This window comes from Astatotilapia calliptera, chromosome 15 (assembly GCF_964374335.1).
Source record: "Astatotilapia calliptera chromosome 15, fAstCal68.1, whole genome shotgun sequence".
Taxonomy (NCBI): domain Eukaryota; kingdom Metazoa; phylum Chordata; class Actinopteri; order Cichliformes; family Cichlidae; genus Astatotilapia; species Astatotilapia calliptera.
Window position 1 is genome coordinate 20084935 of NC_137436.1, and position 23592 is coordinate 20108526.

The 23592-nt window shown below is 36.4% G+C and overlaps 1 protein-coding gene across 2 annotated transcripts in view; it reads left to right on the plus strand.

Moving 5' to 3' along the window:
* Positions 1-23592, plus strand: part of tbc1d32 (TBC1 domain family, member 32) — a 188946-nt gene that overhangs the window by 140711 nt on the left and 24643 nt on the right. For both annotated transcript variants that reach the window (XM_026194049.2, XM_026194048.2), the window contains exons 30-31: positions 15741-15856; positions 21378-21532. In XM_026194049.2, the coding sequence (XP_026049834.2) occupies positions 15741-15856; positions 21378-21532 (271 nt within the window). The remainder of the gene's footprint in view (positions 1-15740; positions 15857-21377; positions 21533-23592) is intronic.

Sequence of the window (23592 nt, forward strand, 5' to 3'; positions counted from 1 at the left end):
AATAGTACAACAGAGCAGAAATATTGTGATTTACCAGAGACACTGTGATGAACTATGAATATTGTAATTTTAAATTGAGACTATGTTTTAGCACAAATATTATAATTTGGCAGAAATACTATGATTTAGCAGAAATACTATATTAAGCACAAATCCTATAAAAAGCAGAAATGGTATGATTAAGCACAAATACTACATTTAGTAGAAATACTTTGTTTTAGCACAAATCCCATAAAAAGCAGAAATACTGTACTATGATTTAGTAGAAAAACTATAATTAATCAGAAATACTAAATTTAGCAGAAATACTATATTAAGCACAAATACTATGAAAAGCAGAAATAGTATGATTAAGCATAAATACTACATTTAGCAGAAATACTATATTAAGCACAAATCCTATAAAAGCAGAAATAGTATATTAAGCACAAATCTTATAAAATAGCAGAAATAGTATGATTTAGCACAATAGTAATAAGTTAAACAGAAAAATTGGAAAAGCAAAATGGACAGCTGAAAAAATGCTGAACATGCTGAGGGTCCCTCAAATATACTTGTTAAATGACAAAAATCTGCAAAAAAATTTATTACAGCCACACAATCACAAATATGTACACATGAGGAAACACACATGCACAGAGAGACCCACACACAAGATCCAATTCAGTCAACCAGTCTAAATATATTGAATTTAAATCTTAGAATGAGATCATCCCATTAAAAGCCTTTCTCTCTCTCTCTCTCTCTCTCTCTCTGTCACACACACACACACACACACACACACACACACACACACACACACACACACACACACACACAGGGAGAGAGAAGTAAGTTTCTAGGTCAGCCTGGGAGCTGGTGAATTTGAATCCACCAATCAGAGAGGCTGTGCACTTTTCCCCACCAAAACAGGTGCATCTGTTTACACACGCAGCAGCACAGAGAGACACAGGATTTTTGCAGTCTATTTCTCATAGTGACGACTCCCCTCAAACAAATGACCGTAATTTCCTAACCGTAGGGGCTAGAACGGTCATTCTTACACCGTTTTGTTCAGAAGAGATGGGGGAATCTTCAAGTGTTGACAATTTAATATTAAAATATGAATTTTTAGAGATATATGACATGGATGACTTGTTGACTTAGAAGCCACGAATTCCCCAATATGCAAATTTGAATGCCTGAGACCACATATGTGATTGGCTGGCTGGGAAGCCGTGCAGGCCCTGATTTGTGGATTTGAATTCCTCAGCCCTCAGATATGATTGGCTGGCTTAGAAGCCACGAAGGCCCCAATATGCAAATTTGAATGCCTCAGGACACTTATTTGATTGGCTGGGAAACTGTGCAGGCCCTGATTTGAAAATTTGAATGTCTCAGTCCTCACAGAGGATTGGCTGCCTGGGGACCTGGCAGAAATATATAGAAATACTATGTTTTAGCACAAATATTATAAAAAGAAGAAAAACTATAATTTAGCAGAAATACTATATTAAGCACAAATCCTATAAAAAGCAGAAATACTATAATTTAGCAGAAATACTATGTTAGGCACAAATCCTATAAAAAGCAGAAATACTATAATTTAGCAGAAATACTATATTAGGCATAAATCCTATGAAAAGCAGAAATAGTATGATTTAGCAGAAATACTGTATTTAGCACAAGTACCGAAAAGTACCAGAAATACTATGATTTAGCAGAATAGTAATAACTTATTGAAACACAAATGCACAGAGGGACACACAAACACAGGCTCTAATCCAGTCAACCAGTCTAACTATGTTCAATTTAAATCCTACAATGACATGCTGTCAAATAAGGGCAGGGTCCTCTCTCTCCCACTAAACACACACACACACACACACACACACACACACACACACACACACACACACACACACAGGGAGAGAGGACTAAGTTTCTAGGTCAGCCTGGGAGCTGCTGAATTTGAATCCACCAATCAGAGAGGCTGTTTACGTTTTCCCGCCAAAACAGGTGCATCTTTTTACACACGCAGCACAGAGACATAGACCTGCTTCTTTCAGTTTATTTCACATAGTGAGGATTCCCCTCAAACAAATGACCATAATTTCCTAACCATAGGGGCTAGAGCGGTCATTCTTACACCGTTTTGTTCAGAAGAGATGGGGGAATCTTCAAGTGTTGACAATTTATCATTAAAATATGAATTTTTAGAGATATATGACATGGATGACTTGTTGACTTAGAAGCCACGAATTCCCCAATATGCAAATTTGAATACCTGGAGCCCACATACATGATTGGCTGGCTGGGAAGCTGTGCAGGCCCTGATTTGTGGATTTGAATTCCTCAGCCCTCAGATATGATTGGCTGGCTTAGAAGCCATGAAGGCCCCAATATGCAAATTTGAATGCCTCAGGACACATATATGATTGGCTGGGAAGCCGTGCAGGCCCTGATTTGAAAATTTGAATTTCTCAGTCCTCACAGAGGATTGGCTGCCTGGGGACCTGGCAGAAATATATAGAAATACTATGATTAAGCATAAATACTACATTTAGTAGAAATACTATGTTTTAGCACAAATACTATAAAAAGCAGAAATACTATAATTTAGCAGAAATACTATATTAAGCACAAATCCTATAAAAAGCAGAAATAGGATGATTAAGCATAAACACTACATTTAGTAGAAATACTATGTTTGAGCAAAAATCCTATAAAAAGCAGAAATACTATATTAGGCACAAATCCCATAAAAAGCAGAAATAGTATGATTAAGCATAAATACTACATTTAGTAGAAATACTATGTTTTAGCACAAATAGTATAAAAAGCAGAAATATTGTAATTTAGCAGAAATACTATATTAGGCACAAATCTTATAAAATAGCAGAAATAGTATTATTTAGCACAATAGTAATAAGTTAAACAGAAAAATTGGAAAAGCAAAATGGACAGCTGAAAAAATGCTGAACATGCTGAGGGTCCCTCAAATATACTTGTTAAATGAAAAAATCAGCAAAAAAATGCACAGGGAGAGAGAAGTAAGTTTCTAGGTCAGCCTGGGAGCTGCTGAATTTGAATCCACCAATCAGAGAGCCTGTGTACTTTTTCCCGCCAAAACATGTGCCTCTTTTTACACACGCAGCACAGAGAGGCACAGGATTATTGCAGCCTATTTCTCATAGTGAGGACTCCCCTCAAACAAATGACCATAATTTCCAAACCGTAGGGGCTAGAGCGGTCATTCTTACACCGTTTTGTTCAGAAGAGATGGGGGAATCTTCCAGTGTTTACAATTTATCATTAAAATATGAATTATTAAAGATATTTGACTTGTAATGCACCATAACTGAGTAGAGCGAAGCAAAAACTGCCTTGACTTGCCCTCAAACAACGCTTTCTAACTCGAAATCTATTTGGAGTATCGATATCATTCTTTCACCGTAAGAGACAGCAGGCTTTGGTGAACAATCATGGAAATTTTCAGGTCTCTGTGGAAATCCAACAAAAAGTTATGACGAGAGAAAAAAGTGGTTCATTTCCACAGTTTGAAATCTGAAGAAATCTGAGCGAAGGACGAATTTCCTACCCTCAAACAAGTCCAACTCATTTCAGAACGGTAATAGGTGAGAAAGAAATTCTTGAATTGTGAGCGTCAGGGGTGTCTGAAGATATTCGGGGACAAGCCTCATGTCTTAACTTTGCTTCGTTAAGGAGATATGACGATTCGAATATGCCTCTCATTACAGAAATCCAGCGGTGATTTTGAACAAGCTCTCCATTCACTTTATATGGAGAGTTTTCTGACCTTGTGTTAGTCTGAGGAGATTTGCAAAAATTCTATAAATCCCACAACAATGATGGTGACATTTTCTGAAAGCCAGCAAAAATACCTACGTTTTGATGTATAATTTGTGGAAGTTGAGTGAAAATTGAGCAAGTAGCAGGAAGTTGTTCGGACATGAAGTGAAAATTGCAAAACCTTCAGTGGCACACTGGAAGCCAAGAGCATAGCAACCATAACAACACATGTATTTTGTGAAAAATCACAATTTTGCAACTCAAAACTTTAAGAGGCATAAAAGTAAAACAGTAAAAGATTTGAAAAAGCTGAATCATACCTGAATAGCCAAATAATTTGTGAACATTTTAAAATTTGAATGGTTGTTCTAGGTGAAAATATGAGGAAGTAGTTAAGTTTCAAAAACAGGCAAAATTTAGCAGAATTGCAGAAGTTTCCCATTCATTTCAATGGGACAAATTAAAGGAAAAAAGCTTAATATTTTAAAAAGTATAATAGTTAAAAATAGCAAAAATCGTAGCAGGAATTAGCAAAAATAGCTGAATAGTTTAAAGTTTGAACGGTGAAAATAGCACAAAAATTGTGGAAGTAGTTAAACGGCGAAAAGTGTACGGAAGCAACTAGAATAAAGTATAAAGAATAAAGAGAAACAGGAACTCAATAGTGTGGATGCTTAAAGCATCCACACAATAAAATATAATAATAAAGATTAGAAGAACAATACTGTGAATGCTTTTCAAGCATTCACACTAACTAGAAAGTGCATTTTCTGAAGAAACTGCAGTGTGAATGCTTGAATCTGAATGTATGCACTGAAATGAATTAATTGCTGAATTTTGAGTTAAAAATATTGAATGAGATTAAAAAAAAAAAAAAAAAAAAAAAACGAATTTAACCTGAAAACAAAAGTGCTGAACTGCTAAAAGCTGAAGGTTACACAGAAGAAGTTGGAAAAAAGCTGAAAATGTTTTAATTTTAAATTAGAAAAACCTAAGAAATGAGAAAAGAACATTTAGAGTCAGAAAACATCTGAAAGAATATTAAAAGGTCATATTCTTTGAATCACTGAATGACTAAAATGTGATCCCTCCACTTGGACCCACACAGTTTAAAAAGTTTACATCTCTGAGCTTTGAAAGACAAGATGTTGGAAAAAGAACAACGATGGCGACGTTTTGAGGGTAAAATGATGGCTTTAACACTGTGGACACAGCAGCAGTTGAAAGAGAAGTGTTTAAGATGAATCTTGGCAGAGTGGCAGGCAGAGGTCGTTAAGCAGGCAGGTGTGAGCCTGGTTGCTATAGTGACTGCACCCAATGGCTCCATACACACGTACACAGACATGCGCCTCACTTTTGCTGCTTAAAATGAACAGAAAAGTCAGGCCGAAACAAATCGTTCCCATATGAAAAGTAAAAGTCGTATTGACGAAATTCTTTCACCGTGAGCGACAGCAGCTTCTAGTCTACTGAATTCTCAGTTTTCATGCCTGTGGAGTTTATTATATGGACGTGGTGACAGTGGAAAGACACCATGCTCTTCTGATTTTCAAACGAACCTTCTGAGACATTTTAACATTAGAGTCTATGGAAGAGTTGGAGGGAGGAGGCTGTGCATTGGTGACATTTATGAAAGAACCATAACACCTAGGACAATAGTAAACACATTGGATGAAAGAGGACAGCCATGGCTACGTTTTGAGGGTAAAATCATACCTGTAGAGCAAACGCTGCAGACACAGCAGCAGTTTTAAAAAAGATTTTAAGATTAATTTTTTTGCTCCTCTCACTCTAGCAGTTGAGCTGCCTCACTCTAGCCCCAACATTCCGTCCCATACACACCCATTATAAACTCTGAAACGGGTGAAAAAACATCATGAAACTTAAACTGGAACTGAAGAAAAAGTATAATAGATATTGAAAAGATAAATACAAGTTGAATAGTTGAATGTCTTGTCTTCGTTTTAAAGTTTGAATGGTGGCTCTATGTCAACGTATGTGGAAGTAGTAGGAGTTTAAAAATGAGTAAGTTGAATGAGAATTTGAAGGGTCTCCCCATTGAAATACATGGGAAATTTTTGTTGAATAAAGTTGAATAAAATTAAAAATATAAATGTTAAAAATGAGAAAAGTAGAAGCAGTCATGTCCAAAAGAATAGGAATCTAATGGTGTTTGAATGGTTTTTCTAAGTTGAACGGTTTTGAAGGAGATAGATTACAAAAAACGTACGGAATAGATAATAATAAAATAGAACTAGAAAGTGCATTTTCTGAAGAAACTGCAGTGTGAATGCTTGAATCTGAATGTATGCACTGAAATGAATTAATTGCTGAATTTTGAGTTAAAAATATTGAATGAAATAAAAAAAAAACAAAAAAAAAACAACCAAATTTAACCTGAAAACAAAAGTGCTGAACTGCTAAAAGCTGAAGGTTACACAGAAGAAGGAGTTGGAAAAAAACTGAAAATGTTTTAAATGTAAATTAGAAAACCCTAAGAAATGAGAAAAGAACATTTAGAGTCAGAAAACATCTGAATGAATATTAAAAGGTCATATTCTTTGAATCACTGAATGACTCAAATGTGATCCCTCCACTTTGATCCACACAGTTTAAAAAGTTTAAATGCCTGAGCTTTGAAAGATACGGTGTTGGAAAGAGAACAATAATGGCGACAATTTGAGGGTAAAATGATGGCTGTAACACTGTGGACACAGCAGCAGTTGAAAGAGAAGTGCTTAAGATGAATCTTGGTACAGTGGCAGGCAGAGCTCGTTAAGCAGGCAGGTGTGAGCCTGGTTGCTATAGTGACCGCACCCAATGGCTCCATACACACGTACACAGACATGCGCCTCACTTTTGCTGCTTAAAATGAACAGAAAAGTCAGGCCGAAACAAATCGCTCCCAAATGAAAAGTAAAAGTCGTATTGACAAAATTCTTTCACCGTGAGCGACAGCAATGTCTAGTCTACCTAATTCTCAGTTTTCATGCCTGTGGAGCTTATTATATGGACGTGGTGACAGTGGAAAGACACCATGCTCTTCTGATTTTCAAACGAATCTTCTGAGCCATTTTAACATTAGAGTCTATGGAAGAGTTGGAGGGAGGAGGCTGTGCATTGGTGACATTTATGAAAGAACCATAACACCTAGTACAATAGTAAACACATTGGATGAAAGAGGACAGCCATGGCTACGTTTTGAGGGTAAAATCATACCTGTAGAGCAAACGCTGCGGACACAGCAGCAGTTTTAAAAAAGATTTTAAGATTAATTTTTTTGCTCCTCTCACTCTAGCAGTTGAGCTGCCTCACTCTAGCCCCAACATTCCGTCCCATACACACCCATTATAAACTCTGAAACGGGTGAAAAAACATCATGAAACTTAAACTGGAACTGAAGAAAAAGTATAATAGATATTGAAAAGATAAATACAAGTTGAATAGTTGAATGTCTTGTCTTCGTTTTAAAGTTTGAATGGTGGCTCTATGTCAATGTATGTGGAAGTAGTAAGAGTTTAAAAATGAGTAAGTTGAATGAGGATTTGAAGGGTCTCCCCATTGAAATACATTATAAATTTTTGTTGAATAAAGTTGAATAAAATTAAAAATATAAATGTTAAAAATATGAAAAATAGAAGCAGTGTTGTCCAAAAGAATAGGAATCTAACGGTGTTTGAATGGTTTTTCTAAGTTGAACGGTTTTGAAGGAGTAGGCTTACAAAAAACGTACGGAATAGATAAAATATAATAATAATAATAATAAAGATTCGAATAACAATACTGTGAATGCTTTTCAAGCATTCACACTAATAAAGATTAGAACTAGAAAGTGCATTTTCTGAAGAAACTGCAGTGTGAATGCTTGAATCTGAATGTATGCACTGAAATGAATTAATTGCTGAATTTTGAGTTAAAAATGTTGAATGAGATTAAAAAAAAAACAAAAAAAACGAATTTAACCTGAAAACAAAGGTGCTGAACTGCTAAAAGCTGAAGGTTACACAGAAGAAGAAGTTGGAAAAAAACTGAAAATGTTTTAAATGTAAATTAGAAAACCCTAAGAAATGAGAAAAGAACATTTAGAGTGAGAAAACATCTGAATGAATTTTAAAAGGTCATATTCTTTGAATCACTGAATGACTAAAATGTGATCCCTCCACTTTGATCCACACAGTTTAAAAAGTTTAAATGCCTGAGCTTTGAAAGATACGGTGTTGGAAAGAGAACAATAATGGCGACAATTTGAGGGTAAAATGATGGCTGTAACACTGTGGACACAGCAGCAGTTGAAAGAGAAGTGCTTAAGATGAATCTTGGTACAGTGGCAGGCAGAGCTCGTTAAGCAGGCAGGTGTGAGCCTGGTTGCTATAGTGACCGCACCCAATGGCTCCATACACACGTACACAGACATGCGCCTCACTTTTGCTGCTTAAAATGAACAGAAAAGTCAGGCCCAAACAAATCGCTCCCAAATGAAAAGTAAAAGTCGTATTGACAAAATTCTTTCACCGTGAGCGACAGCAATGTCTAGTCTACCTAATTCTCAGTTTTCATGCCTGTGGAGCTTATTATATGGACGTGGTGACAGTGGAAAGACACCATGCTCTTCTGATTTTCAAACGAACCTTCTGAGCCATTTTAACATTAGAGTCTATGGAAGAGTTGGAGGGAGGAGGCTGTGCATTGGTGACATTTACGAAAGAACCATAACACCTAGTACAATAGTAAACACATTGGATGAAAGAGGACAGCCATGGCTACGTTTTGAGGGTAAAATCATACCTGTAGAGCAAACGCTGTGGACACAGCAGCAGTTTTAAAAAAGATTTTAAGATTAATTTTTTTGCTCTTCTCACTCTAGCAGTTGAGCTGCCTCACTCTAGCCCCAACATTCCGTCCCATACACACCCATTATAAACTCTGAAACGGGTGAAAAAACATCATGAAACTTAAACTGGAACTGAAGAAAAAGTATAAAAGATATTGAAAAGATAAATACAAGTTGAATAGTTGAATGTCTTGTCTTCGTTTTAAAGTTTGAATGGTGGCTCTATGTCAATGTATGTGGAAGTAGTAAGAGTTTAAAAATGAGTAAGTTGAATGAGGATTTGAAGGGTCTCCCCATTGAAATACATTATAAATTTTTGTTGAATAAAGTTGAATAAAATTAAAAATATAAATGTTAAAAATATGAAAAATAGAAGCAGTGTTGTCCAAAAGAATAGGAATCTAACGGTGTTTGAATGGTTTTTCTAAGTTGAACGGTTTTGAAGGAGTAGGCTTACAAAAAACGTACGGAATAGATAAAATATAATAATAATAATAACTAGAAAGTGCATTTTCTGAAGAAACTGCAGTGTGAATGCTTGAATCTGAATGTATGCACTGAAATGAATTAATTGCTGAATTTTGAGTTAAAAATATTGAATGAGATTAAAAAAAACCAAAAAAAAAAACCGAATTTAACCTGAAAACAAAGGTGCTGAACTGCTAAAAGCTGAAGGTTACACAGAAGAAGGAGTTGGAAAAAAACTGAAAATGTTTTAAATGTAAATTAGAAAACCCTAAGAAATGAGAAAAGAACATTTAGAGTCAGAAAACATCTGAATGAATATTAAAAGGTCATATTCTTTGAATCACTGAATGACTCAAATGTGATCCCTCCACTTTGATCCACACAGTTTAAAAAGTTTAAATGCCTGAGCTTTGAAAGATACGGTGTTGGAAAGAGAACAATAATGGCGACAATTTGAGGGTAAAATGATGGCTGTAACACTGTGGACACAGCAGCAGTTGAAAGAGAAGTGTTTAAGATGAATCTTGGTACAGTGGCAGGCAGAGCTCGTTAAGCAGGCAGGTGTGAGCCTGGTTGCTATAGTGACCGCACCCAATGGCTCCATACACACGTACACAGACATGCACCTCACTTTTGCTGCTTAAAATGAACAGAAAAGTCAGGCCCAAACAAATCGTTCCCAAATGAAAAGTATAGGTCGTATTGACAAAATTCTTTCACCGTGAGTGACAGCAATGTCTAGTCTACTGAATTCTCAGTTTTCATGCCTGTGGAGTTTATTATATGGACGTGGTGACAGTGGAAAGACACCATGCTCTTCTGATTTTCAAACGAACCTTCTGAGCCATTTTAACATTAGAGTCTATGGAAGAGTTGGAGGGAGGAGGCTGTGCATTGGTGACATTTATGAAAGAACCATAACACCTAGGACAATAGTAAACACATTGGATGAAAGAGGACAGCGATGGCTACGTTTTGAGGGTAAAATCATACCTGTAGAGCAAACGCTGCGGACACAGCAGCAGTTTTAAAAAAGATTTTAAGATTAATTTTTTTGCTCCTCTCACTCTAGCAGTTGAGCTGCCTCACTCTAGCCCCAACATTCCGTCCCATACACACCCATTATAAACTCTGAAACGGGTGAAAAAACATCATGAAACTTAAACTGGAACTGAAGAAAAAGTATAATAGATATTGAAAAGATAAATACAAGTTGAATAGTTGAATGTCTTGTCTTCGTTTTAAAGTTTGAATGGTGGCTCTATGTCAATGTATGTGGAAGTAGTAAGAGTTTAAAAATGAGTAAGTTGAATGAGAATTTGAAGGGTCTCCCCATTGAAATACATGGGAAATTTTTGTTGAATAAAGTTGAATAAAATTAAAAATATAAATGTTAAAAATATGAAAAATAGAAGCAGTCATGTCCAAAATAATAGGAATCTAACGGTGTTTGAATGGTTTTTCTAAGTTGAACGGTTTTGAAGGAGTTAGATGCCAAAAAACGTACGGAATATATAATAATAATAAAGATTCGAATAACAATACTGTGAATGCTTTTCAAGCATTCACACTAATAACTAGAAAGTGCATTTTCTGAAGAAACTGCAGTGTGAATGCTTGAATCTGAATGTATGCACTGAAATGAATTAATTGCTGAATTTTGAGTTAAAAATATTGAATGAGATTAAAAAAAAAAAAAAAAAAAACGAATTTAACCTGAAAACAAAGGTGCTGAACTGCTAAAAGCTGAAGGTTACACAGAAGAAGGAGTTGGAAAAAAACTGAAAATGTTTTAAATGTAAATTAGAAAACCCTAAGAAATGAGAAAAGAACATTTAGAGTCAGAAAACATCTGAATGAATATTAAAAGGTCATATTCTTTGAATCACTGAATGACTCAAATGTGATCCCTCCACTTTGATCCACACAGTTTAAAAAGTTTAAATGCCTGAGCTTTGAAAGATACGGTGTTGGAAAGAGAACAATAATGGCGACAATTTGAGGGTAAAATGATGGCTTTAACACTGTGGACACAGCAGCAGTTGAAAGAGAAGTGTTTAAGATGAATCTTGGCAGAGTGGCAGAGAGAGCTCGTTAAGCAGGCAGGTGTGAGCCTGGTTGCTATAGTGACTGCACCCAGTGGCTCCATACACACGGACACAGACATGCACCTCACTTTTGCTGCTTAAAATGAACAGAAAAGTCAGGCCGAAACAAATCGCTCCCAAATGAAAAGTAAAAGTCGTATTGACGAAATTCTTTCACCGTGAGCGACAGCAATGTCTAGTCTACCTAATTCTCAGTTTTCATGCCTGTGGAGTTTATTATATGGACGTGGTGACAGTGTAAAGACACCATGCTCTTCTGATTTTCAAACGAACCTTCTGAGCAAGTTTAACATTAGAGTCTATGGAAGAGTTGGAGGGAGGAGGCTGTGCATTGGTGACATTTATGAAAGAACCATAACACCTAGTACAATAGTAAACACATTGGATGAAAGAGGACAGCGATGGCTACGTTTTGAGGGTAAAATGATACCTGTAGAGCAAACGCTGCGGACACAGCAGCAGTTTTAAAAAAGATTTTAAGATTAATTTTTTTGCTCCTCTCACTCTAGCAGTTGAGCTGCCTCACTCTAGCCCCAACATTCCGTCCCATACACACCCATTATAAACTCTGAAACGGGTGAAAAAACATCATGAAACTTAAACTGGAACTGAAGAAAAAGTATAATAGATATTGAAAAGATAAATACAAGTTGAATAGTTGTCTTGTCTTCGTTTTAAAGTTTGAATGGTGGCTCTATGTCAATGTATGTGGAAGTAGTAAGAGTTTAAAAATGAGTAAGTTGAATGAGGATTTGAAGGGTCTCCCCATTGAAATACATTATAAATTTTTGTTGAATAAAGTTGAATAAAATTAAAAATATAAATGTTAAAAATATGAAAAATAGAAGCAGTGTTGTCCAAAAGAATAGGAATCTAACGGTGTTTGAATGGTTTTTCTAAGTTGAACGGTTTTGAAGTTATAGGATTACAAAAAACGTACGGAATACAGAATAAAATATAATAATAATAATAATAAAGATTAGAATAACAATACTGTGAATGCTTTTCAAGCATTCACACTAATAAAGATTCGAATAACAATACTGTGAATGCTTTTCAAGCATTCACACTAATAACAATACTGTGAATGCTTTTCAAGCATTCACACTAACTAGAAAGTGCATTTTCTGAAGAAACTGCAGTGTGAATGCTTGAATCTGAATGTATGCACTGAAATGAATTAATTGCTGAATTTTGAGTTAAAAATATTGAATGAGATTTAAAAAAAAAACAAAAAAACAAACAAATTTAACCTGAAAACAAAGGTGCTGAACTGCTAAAAGCTGAAGGTTACACAGAAGAAGAAGTTGGAAAAAAGCTGAAAATGTTTTAATTGTAAATTAGAAAAACCTAAGAAATGAGAAAAGAACATTTAGAGTCAGAAAACATCTGAAAGAATATTAAAAGGTCATATTCTTTGAATCACTGAATGACTCAAATGTGATCCCTCCACTTTGATCCACACAGTTTAAAAAGTTTAAATGCCTGAGCTTTGAAAGACAAGATGTTGGAAAGAGAACAATAATGGCGACAATTTGAGGGTAAAATGATGGCTGTAACACTGTGGACACAGCAGCAGTTGAAAGAGAAGTGCTTAAGATGAATCTTGGCACAGTGGGAGGCAGAGCTCGTTAAGCAGGCAGGTGTGAGCCTGGTTGCTATAGTGACTGCACCCAATGGCTCCATACACACGTACACAGACATGCGCCTCACTTTTGCTGCTTAAAATGAACAGAAAAGTCAGGCCGAAACAAATCGCTCCCAAATGAAAAGTAAAAGTCGTATTGACAAAATTCTTTCACCGTGAGCGACAGCAATGTCTAGTCTACTGTATTCTCAGTTTTCATGCCTGTGGAGCTTATTATATGGACGTGGTGACAGTGGAAAGACACCATGCTCTTCTGATTTTCAAACGAACCTTCTGAGCCATTTTAACATTAGAGTCTATGGAAGAGTTGGAGGGAGGAGGCTGTGCATTGGTGACATTTATGAAAGAACCATAACACCTAGTACAATAGTAAACACATTGGATGAAAGAGGACAGCCATGGCTACGTTTTGAGGGTAAAATCATACCTGTAGAGCAAACGCTGCGGACACAGCAGCAGTTTTAAAAAAGATTTTAAGATTAATTTTTTTGCTCCTCTCACTCTAGCAGTTGAGCTGCCTCACTCTAGCCCCAACATTCCGTCCCATACACACCCATTATAAACTCTGAAACGGGTGAAAAAACATCATGAAACTTAAACTGGAACTGAAGAAAAAGTATAATAGATATTGAAAAGATAAATACAAGTTGAATAGTTGAATGTCTTGTCTTCGTTTTAAAGTTTGAATGGTGGCTTTATGTCAATGTATGTGGAAGTAGTAAGAGTTTAAAAATGAGTAAGTTGAATGAGGATTTGAAGGGTCTCCCCATTGAAATACATTATAAATTTTTGTTGAATAAAGTTGAATAAAATTAAAAATATAAATGTTAAAAATATGAAAAATAGAAGCAGTGTTGTCCAAAAGAATAGGAATCTAACGGTGTTGGAATGGTTTTTCTAAGTTGAACGGTTTTGAAGTTATAGGATTACAAAAAACGTACGGAATACAGAATAAAATATAATAATAATAATAATAATAATAATAAAGATTAGAATAACAATACTGTGAATGCTTTTCAAGCATTCACACTAATAAAGATTCGAATAACAATACTGTGAATGCTTTTCAAGCATTCACACTAATAATAACTAGAAAGTGCATTTTCTGAAGAAACTGCAGTGTGAATGCTTGAATCTGAATGTATGCACTGAAATGAATTAATTGCTGAATTTTGACTTAAAACTTTTTTAATGAGATAAAAAAAAAAAACCCAAATTTAACCTGAAAACAAAAGTGCTGAACTGCTAAAAGCTGAAGGTTACACAGAAGAAGAAGTTGGAAAAAAGCTGAAAATGTTTTAATTGTAAATTAGAAAAACCTAAGAAATGAGAAAAGAACATTTAGAGTCAGAAAACATCTGAAAGAATATTAAAAGGTCATATTCTTTGAATCACTGAATGACTAAAATGTGATCCCTCCACTTGGATCCACACAGTTTAAAAAGTTTACATCTCTGAGCTTTGAAAGACAAGATGTTGGAAAGAGAACAACGATGGCGACGTTTTGAGGGTAAAATGATGGCTGTAACACTGTGGAGACAGCAGCAGTTGAAAGAGAAGTGTTTAAGATGAATCTTGGCAGAGTGAGAGAGAGAGCTCGTTAAGCAGGCAGGTGTGAGCCTGGTTGCTATAGTGACTGCACCCAAGGGCTCCATACACACGTACACAGACATGCACCTCACTTTTGCTGCTTAAAATGAACAGAAAAGTCAGGCCGAAACAAATCGCTCCCAAATGAAAAGTAAAAGTCGTATTGACAAAATTCTTTCACCGTGAGTGACAGCAATGTCTAGTCTACCTAATTCTCAGTTTTCATGCCTGTGGAGCTTATTATATGGACGTGGTGACAGTGGAAAGACACCATGCTCTTCTGATTTTCAAACGAACCTTCTGAGCCATTTTAACATTAGAGTCTATGGAAGAGTTGGAAGGAGGAGGCTGTGCATTGGTGACATTTATGAAAGAACCGTAACACCTAGGACAATAGTAAACACATTGGATGAAAGAGGACAGCCATGGCTACGTTTTGAGGGTAAAATCATACCTGTAGAGCAAACGCTGTGGACACAGCAGCAGTTTTAAAAAAGATTTTAAGATTAATTTTTTTGCTCCTCTCACTCTAGCAGTTGAGCTGCCTCACTCTAGCCCCAACATTCCGTCCCATACACACCCATTATAAACTCTGAAACGGCTGAAAAAACATCATGAAACTTAAACTGGAACTGAAGAAAAAGTATAATAGATATTGAAAAGATAAATACAAGTTGAATAGTTGAATGTCTTGTCTTCGTTTTAAAGTTTGAATGGTGGCTCTATGTCAATGTATGTGGAAGTAGTAAGAGTTTAAAAATGAGTAAGTTGAATGAGAATTTCAAGGGTCTCCCCATTGAAATACATGGGAAATTTTTGTTGAATAAAGTTGAATAAAATTAAAAATATAAATGTTAAAAATGAGAAAATTAGAAGCTTTTCAAGCATTCACACTAATTCACACTAATAATAAAGAATAATAATAATAATAATAATAAAGATTCGAATAACAATACTGTGAATGCTTTTCAAGCATTCACACTAATAATAATAAAGATTAGAATAACAATACTGTGAATGCTTTTCAAGCATTCACACTAATAAAGATTAGAAGAACAATACTGTGAATGCTTTTCAAGCATTCACACTAATTATACAGGAGCTGATCAGAAATGGAAACCCGTGCCATGAAGCTCTCGGTGTTTGAGCTGGTGTTAAGGTCAGAGGATGTGTGGAGCATTTAGTGCGACTTTGACAGCACCTGGAAATTTGACCAACTTACTTTAAAAAACAAAGGAAGACTGATCTATAAAAGGTTTGCACTTGAAGATGTGTGTTTCATACATTTCATTTATATTCACAGGTATGGGATTTACCTTGGGCTGCTGAAAGAAGAAGCTGCAAATGACCTAGCTCTGCTAATTAAGCATGTGAAGATCTTCTTGTCCACACAGAGAGTTGAAACTTCATCAGAACTCAGTATCCTTTACAGAGACCATACAATAAGAATTCACAGTAAATGGACACACTGTGGCTGTAAATGTTAGTCACCCATCTGACAAATGTTCTTCTGTCATAACATTTTATTTTTGCATTTGGTCAGTTCAAAACTCGAATTTGGAAAATAAGAATGTTTTTTTTTAGTTATTTGTGTCTGTTTTGTGTCAGTGTATCACCGAAAGTCTGCTTACCTTTGGTTGGTGAAATGATGGCCTTGCCCCTCCATGATGTTCCTGACATCATGCTGAAATTAGGTTTCAATGTTTCTTCTTCAGACATAGCGTTCTACACTGTATATGAATATTTTTGTAGAGAGCAGCAGTTTCCCCCTTCTTATTCAGGGTTTTTCTTATAATGAACATATGAACAAAGATTGTAGCAAGTTTTATAGGTTTCACAGCGATGGTCTTTGTAGGACATCTACTGTTCAGGAGAGCAGTCATCCTGAATTTCCTCCATCTGTAAACAGTTTGTCGTTGGGCATAATTCATACCCATCAGTATTTCTTGAGCATAACCTTTTTCTAAGCTGACTTTGTATGCCTTTATTTATATGGATGAGCACCATTGCAACCCACGCATTCAGATTACTGCAGAGTAATTACTGCAGAGGTTCACTGTATGTATATAATGCACTATTATTTTAAATAAGCAAAACAGAAGTTTTGCCAACTCTAAAGATTTCACAAACGTTTTCTTTGTGGCACTCTGGCTACTGAGGCAACACTATATGTGTGTGACTGTAGTAGCAGCTATCTAGTGTCTAGTGTGAGAACGCCACAAGTCGCCCTTTTTAAAAGAAAGAACAAGAAACCGAGAGTGTCATGTCTCACGCTCTGATCAACACAATATAGATTATCTTGCTCCATCTGCTCCTCAGTGAGTAGTTCAACCTTCTTTTGTCCCAAATATCAACTGACAGGCGTCCTTTTTCCTCCAGATAGCTTCCTTTGTAAGCAGACAATTGAAACATGAAAACACAGAGAGAAGATAAAGAGCCCTCACAAATATAAAATGCTGACATTTTGTTTGTAAAGAAGCTACAGTACTAGACCAGACTGACATTTGAGTTGACAGCAAGAAGCTCGTTTTGGGTTATCTTTGTGTTTAGATGGCAGCTGTAAACGGATTTATGCTAATGTTTCTGACACAAAACACAGTGTACCTATTTAAGCTAAAAGAATTAAAAAGTTAATATACTTAAAAATTTGCAAAAACTTTGGTCTAAAGTTTACCCAAAGAACTGAAGTACTTTTTCAGGTAAAAAGAAATCATTTTAAATCTAAGGTATAGATGTTGATTGAGTTAGTATTTTATTTCGAGGATTTTCGGTTTCGTTGATGGTGATTAGGTAATCGCAGATGAAAATGTTATTCGTGTCTTTGGGGTAACTGATTTATTTATAGCTGTCCGTTTAAAAATTATATCTTTACAGAATCCATTACAAATGCATGAGGTCTGTCTGTCAATCACTATCAAAGAGCATGCATTTGTCATTGAGGGTTGAGCCAGTGGTTAAGCTAACCAGCTCACACTGTTGCATTATAATTGTATTTAAGTATTCACACTGTAGTTTAAGCTTTCAACCGCTGTCATAAATTTATGAATAGAAAACAGAGACAATATATAGTTCTTTTGTTTAAGCAATTCAGTGCCGAGCAGAGATGATCAGGAGGATCTGCATAAGTTCAAAGTGAGCATCAGAATGGGGGGAAAAGGGGGCTTTACTGTAAGTGCCTGTGAATGTGGTTGCTGATGCCAGATGGGCTGGACTGAGTATTTTCAGACACTGCTGATCTACTGGGATTTTGCTACACAACCATCTCCCGAGTCTACAGAGAATGGTCCAAAAAAGCAAAAAAAAAAAAAAAAAATTTGTCTTAATAATGCCACAGGTCAGAGGAGAATGGCCAGACTGCTTTAGGCATAAACAACATGAAAGCCTTGTATCAGTGGTTCAGCCTGCTGGTGTGGCGTATTGATGTGTTTAAATGCAACAGTATTTCTGCTGTCCGTCCCTATATGAGCACAGTGTGCTCATCTTCTGATGAGTGTTTTCAGATTGATAATGGCACTAATGTCAGTAAGCTTAGATCATTGGAAACTGGTTTCTTCTATGCGACTATTCTATGAGTTGGCTGTTGTCAAATAGCCTCCACAGTCACCAGACCTCAATCCCATAGAACAGCGGTCCCCAACCCCCGGGGCCTCGGACCGGTACCGGTCCGTGAGTCGTTTGGTACCGGGCAGATCTGCAGCAACTGCCATGCTCTTATGTCAGTATGGCCCAAAAATCTGAGAAATGTTTGTTAATTCTGTGCTACAAAGAATTAAGGCGGCTCAAGGTGTAATAATACAGTGGTGATTGTGTGACCTCCAAATATTCTTTAAATAATGAAGTTCAAACCAAGGTTGTCCAGACATTTCCTTTTTTTTTTTTTTTTTCGCCTGTCCCATTTGGTTCTTTAGCCATCAGAATTGTTGTCTGAAGACCAACAAGGATACCCAATGGATTTACTTTGCCAAATGGATCATCGTGGCATTGCCGTATTGGTCCATTTGGTCGATCTTTGTTTTTATTATTTATTATATTTTATTTTCAGATGTTACAGACGGGACAGACATGAGTGAGAGATAGGAAAGGGAGAAAGAAAGAGGAAGTAAAGGAAAAACAGAAGGGGAGAGGGACAGTGAGAAAGGGGGGGAGAAAAAAAATAAAAATCTCCTAGATCACCTGTTGAGAGAAGAATAGAAAACAAGCAAAAAAAGACAAAAAAAACAAAAAACAAAGCAACATACTAAACACAACACCATCGCATTAATCTAGCTAAGTGTAAACAGCAGTAAATACTAAATATTCAATGTTGTTGTGCAGCACGCAGGACAGATGTGCTTCGAAGTAGCAGCCAAGAAAGGTGTAATTTGGGTCTACGAGCAGTGAACACCCGTGTGCATACCTGTGTGGATCAGCGCGCTTGTATTCCAAAGGTTTCTCCATGTAACGATCTGCTAGGGAGTGTGGGGGGGCCACAGCCCCGTCCTCCAGGGTGTGAAGCACAGACATTTGTCCAGACATTTCCATTAACAGGATAAGGCAAAATTGGGACAGATTGTACCCATTTGACCACATTTCAAATCCTCACACTTTCACTGTCACCAATAACATGCCTTGCTGACTTTAAAACAGGCTACAAATAAATGCCAAACCACTCCACACATCTAAGCTGAAAAAAGATGTTTCTTCCCATCATGCACTCGCTGACATCTATAACTGATAATCAAAGCCGATGGAACTATCAGCATGCACAGTTAGTGTCAAGTTTCTGTGTTTCTGTGGATTTGGTCCTCATTATTGAGCTTTAATGCAGACAGCCATCCTCCAGTTCTTTTAACTGGGTATCCACAAAGGAGTCCCGTCTTTGCCTTTTCTTAACAATGATATAAAGAACTCAAATGCTTGTCATTCAGATGCAAATCTAAGGCAATTTCTTCAGTCTGTTACAGGATCCAGTCAAAACATGGCAAAACACGAATATGTTTCTGTATTAACAATTTTGAAATTGGTCTAAAAAGTAAGACCTTTGGGTTCTTACAAAACAGACACTTTGGGTTTCGGTTGTTTGTCCCTATCTGCTCACTGAACAGAGTTTGCTCAGAATAATGCATTACTGTTTTTTTTTGTTTTTTTAACAGCTTTATGACTTCTTATCTGTGTTGGCTCAAAGGTTAAGCACTAAATATAAATGTAGTTATTTAAAGAGGTGCTTTATGGTTATTTTGAGCTTCACGTTTTTATTCTTGGACTCTGTTAGAATAGATTTGCATGATACATTAAAAAAAAGCAATTAGAAAGCTGTTGGAGTCATTCAGGTTATGATCTGTCACAAAAAAACATTTTAGCTCCTCAGCAGTGAAGCCACCTGTCTTCTGATTGGCTCCCCTTTGCAAACAGCATTGAACAGCAGGAGGGAGGGGCTTCTACGGTCATAGACCAAGCTGAGCGCCTGAGATGACCAGGCATTATGGCAAAATCCCCAGTTTTGCCACGATACAGAGCCAAGAACAGAAAAAAACACTGTCTGAAATGGAGCATTTAGAGCCATCCGAAGCCTGAGCTTTTGGCTCAGTGGGAATATTTGTACACTGACCTCATTATTTGAAGCTTTGGCTGTGTTCAAAGTGACCGTTCACCACAGTAACAGTGTATATCTGACAAAAAATAAGGAAAACGATCATAGGTACCCTTTAAAACTATTACTAAGAAATTAGAATGTAGATTCTTAAAGCAGATCAAGGCTGCTGTTGTCTTTTTTCTGGCATTGGTGTGAAGAATTAACATCATTTTACAAGATTAATTAGTTTAAAATTAACATGCTGGGAAGGTACATGCTTTTTTCCGTAGAGTTCACAGGAAATGAACTAAAAGTAATAGATTTCAATGTAATAGATGAAGAAATTTGCTAATTTAGTCTTTTTTCTCATTAAAACTTTCTCCTGTGATATCTTTGTGGCAGAAATGTAGAGAATCTTTCGGCGGGAAGATGTAAATAAATCTGTGTACATTTTAACCTAAAGAAAAATTAAACGGTGACAGTGTTCAAAGGGAGCAACTCAACAGAAAGACATAAAAAGCAGCAAGTGTTGATAGGCCTGGGGTTGTTTTCTGGAGACGAGCCAGTTTGTGTTCTCACTCCCGATTAATCGGCCCACAGTTCTCCTGGAACAGGACAGAGACTCGCATATCAGCGCAGTTATTTGCTGCCAGCAGGGTTTGAATGAAATTATCAAACGTCTAAATGAACTGAATTTAATGAGTAATGCTGCAGAGCCTGAATAAACCACTCGAGACGTACTTGATGAAAGGAAGCTTTAACCTTGGAGCCTGATTGCAAATCCTGTTTGCTGTTTTTCTTTTTTTAAAGTATGCTGCTCAGTGTCCGTGCAATGTTGCGTTCACAATGTAAAGCAGCTACTCCTGCTTATTAAGACAAAAATCACAAGAATTATATGTTTGTATCAGTTTGCCAGTGGCTGTGGGTTAAGATTTTTTCATGTAATACCTTCAGAATCTGACACTAGACAGAACTGGGTCTTCACAGTCTGTTTTTTCAGCTGTGACAAAGCTGATGGTGTATCGTGGTTAATTGACTGTTACTCACTCTGTAGATAACACTCACTGGCACCAGTGTCAGCTGACATCAAACTGGTATTAGCTTTGCACTTTATTCAACCCATTATGAGCGCTCGTGTCTTCTGACACAGAGACAATATTTATGGATCCTTTAAAACACAAACAAAATCTCTTAATTTAAGCTTTACAAGTGGTTAATACAATGCACATCTAGTTAGTTATTTGCATTTCTGTTTATTTCTGATTAAAAAATTATTTGTGTTTGTCAAAAATACTCATGTTACCACAATGTTTGCTGAACATGTCTAAGACTTTGAAATCTGTGTATATTTTTTACTAGCCATTTTTGGATCTTTAACTTTGAAACCAGTAACTCACCAGGAAGGTTATCCAGGTCATGACTGGCTAGCCTCTACAGTGTTCCTCATCATGGCCGGAAACATGGAAAAGTCTTTATGTTTGTTAGTCAGTCTCTCCTCCCTGCTCACCTCTGCCTTCATCTGGCCAGCCAGGATACATGCATCGGTGAGTACAACTACGGTAAAGTGAGTACAATTACATATTTAATAGTATTTTAATGTAAATAATTAGGTTACCCTCCAGTGGTGCCTATAGACCGTGCATAAATATGGAAATCTGACAAATCTGACAGATCTGACAAACATCAAACATCTACCTTATAACTGACAAACTGTTACAATATGAGCATGTAGTGCCCTTCACTTTTTTTCTCTTAGCCACCCCTCACTTGTCAAAACCGGACTTAGTCTTTCATAATACCACTAATTGTATCTAAAATGTACTCAATGTGCTTTTCTGGTTGAAAAGCAGTGACAAAACATTTTCGGTCCTGATTTTAAGAAAAAAAAGATAAGCATAAATAAGTTAAAAAGCATAAATCTGTACAATTTAGGAAACTAAATGTAGACACTAACAGGCAAGACAACTGAGCTTTTAATACAAATGTAAAAAATATGTATAAAAAAATAAAATATGCAACAAAAAAACAAAAAACCCCACAACATTAAAAGGTAACGGAGAGTTATTTCAAAATCCAACTGATGTGCCACGGCAAATTATAGAAGCATGGCAGTAGTGGCTTTCTAAGCAGGTCAACTAGATGGAACAGTTAAGGACGCAGTTAATCAGGAAGTCAGACACAAAGAGCAACTAGTGAATTTCCTAACTAAAACACCCCTTTCCCACTTAATACTTCAGTTCTGAAACACTAACATTGCGATTTGTAGCCAGAATTGAGCAAAACCACACTGCAGATGGATTATCACAGACCAGCACCTGGTGTATTCCCAGGATAAGATGAACGGACCGTCACCTAAAAGCAGCTGGTGATGTAAGTGGTAATTTTTGGAATTTAGGTAGAGAAAGATATTCAGAAAGGTTGCAGCAGGTTATCAGTGTGTGGAAGTGACTCATACAATATGGTGTTGTTTAATTTTAAATGGATGGATCCATTTAAAATTGGATTGGTTTGCTGGAGTGGGTCAGAAAAGTGTGTGTGGACAAAGCATAGCCTCGTACCAGTCAACAACACAGGTCTGAGTTGTGTTTGCTAAATTTAGGACAGATAAGTAAGGGTAGGGAAGGGTGAGGCCACAGCTGTATGCCTTCAGAACTACAATTTACATTATGACTGTCTGTAAGCACTGCAGTCAAATTGAACAGCCAGTTAGCTTCAGACAGCTTGTTTAAACAACCCGACACAAGAAAATTTGCCTGATCACTGTCTGGCTTCCTGCATTCTTCCAATACATGCCCTCCACTTTGACATAAATGTCTACATGTAAGGAGGTTTATTCCTCTTATCATCTCTGAGCCTATCTATGCTTGAATTTCTGTGTAGATTCTGTAGTGCGCTTTACATTTAGGTCATTTAGCTACAGACACTGGAACACCTATTAGCTGAAACATGTTTGTGGCTAACAATTCCTAACACAGACTTATTAGCCTAGATCTTTTTAATTGATAGAACATGTTTTAGATCTGTGTTATGTAAACTGCTGCAAACTTTACATTTTGACTTTCTTGGTATATATTTTTCAAGAATTCACACATTTTTCAAGACTTCTTTGACATGGTATCAAGAAGTTTTGGGGCCGCTTTTGGAGTAAATGTAAAACGGGCATTATAGTCTTTTCCTCCCACTTCCAAAAAAGAGGAAAATCACTTACACTATGATTAAAAATATTTACATTTTGGCAAGAACTGAGAAGAAAATGACGTCTGTTAAGTAAGATAAGACAAACTCTTTTTTTGTTGTTCTTTTATTCCCTCAGCAACCCCTGCATCTGGGCATTCATTTGTCTGTGGCTTAATTGGGTGACCCGTATGCTAAAAGGCTACTTTAGGTTCAGTTCTGTCCAAGGCCATTTCCTGCTTTCGGTCCCTTCGTTCCTGCCTGTGCTGTTATCTTATCATAAAAATAATACAGGACCAAAATAAATCTTTGGGGAAAAAAACCTCCTACAGAAGTGAAGTTCAAACATTACAGAATCATATTTTTGTCTACAGTGATCCCTGTGGTGAATTTCCATCTAAAACATTGTCATGTGTGGCTTTACTGGACA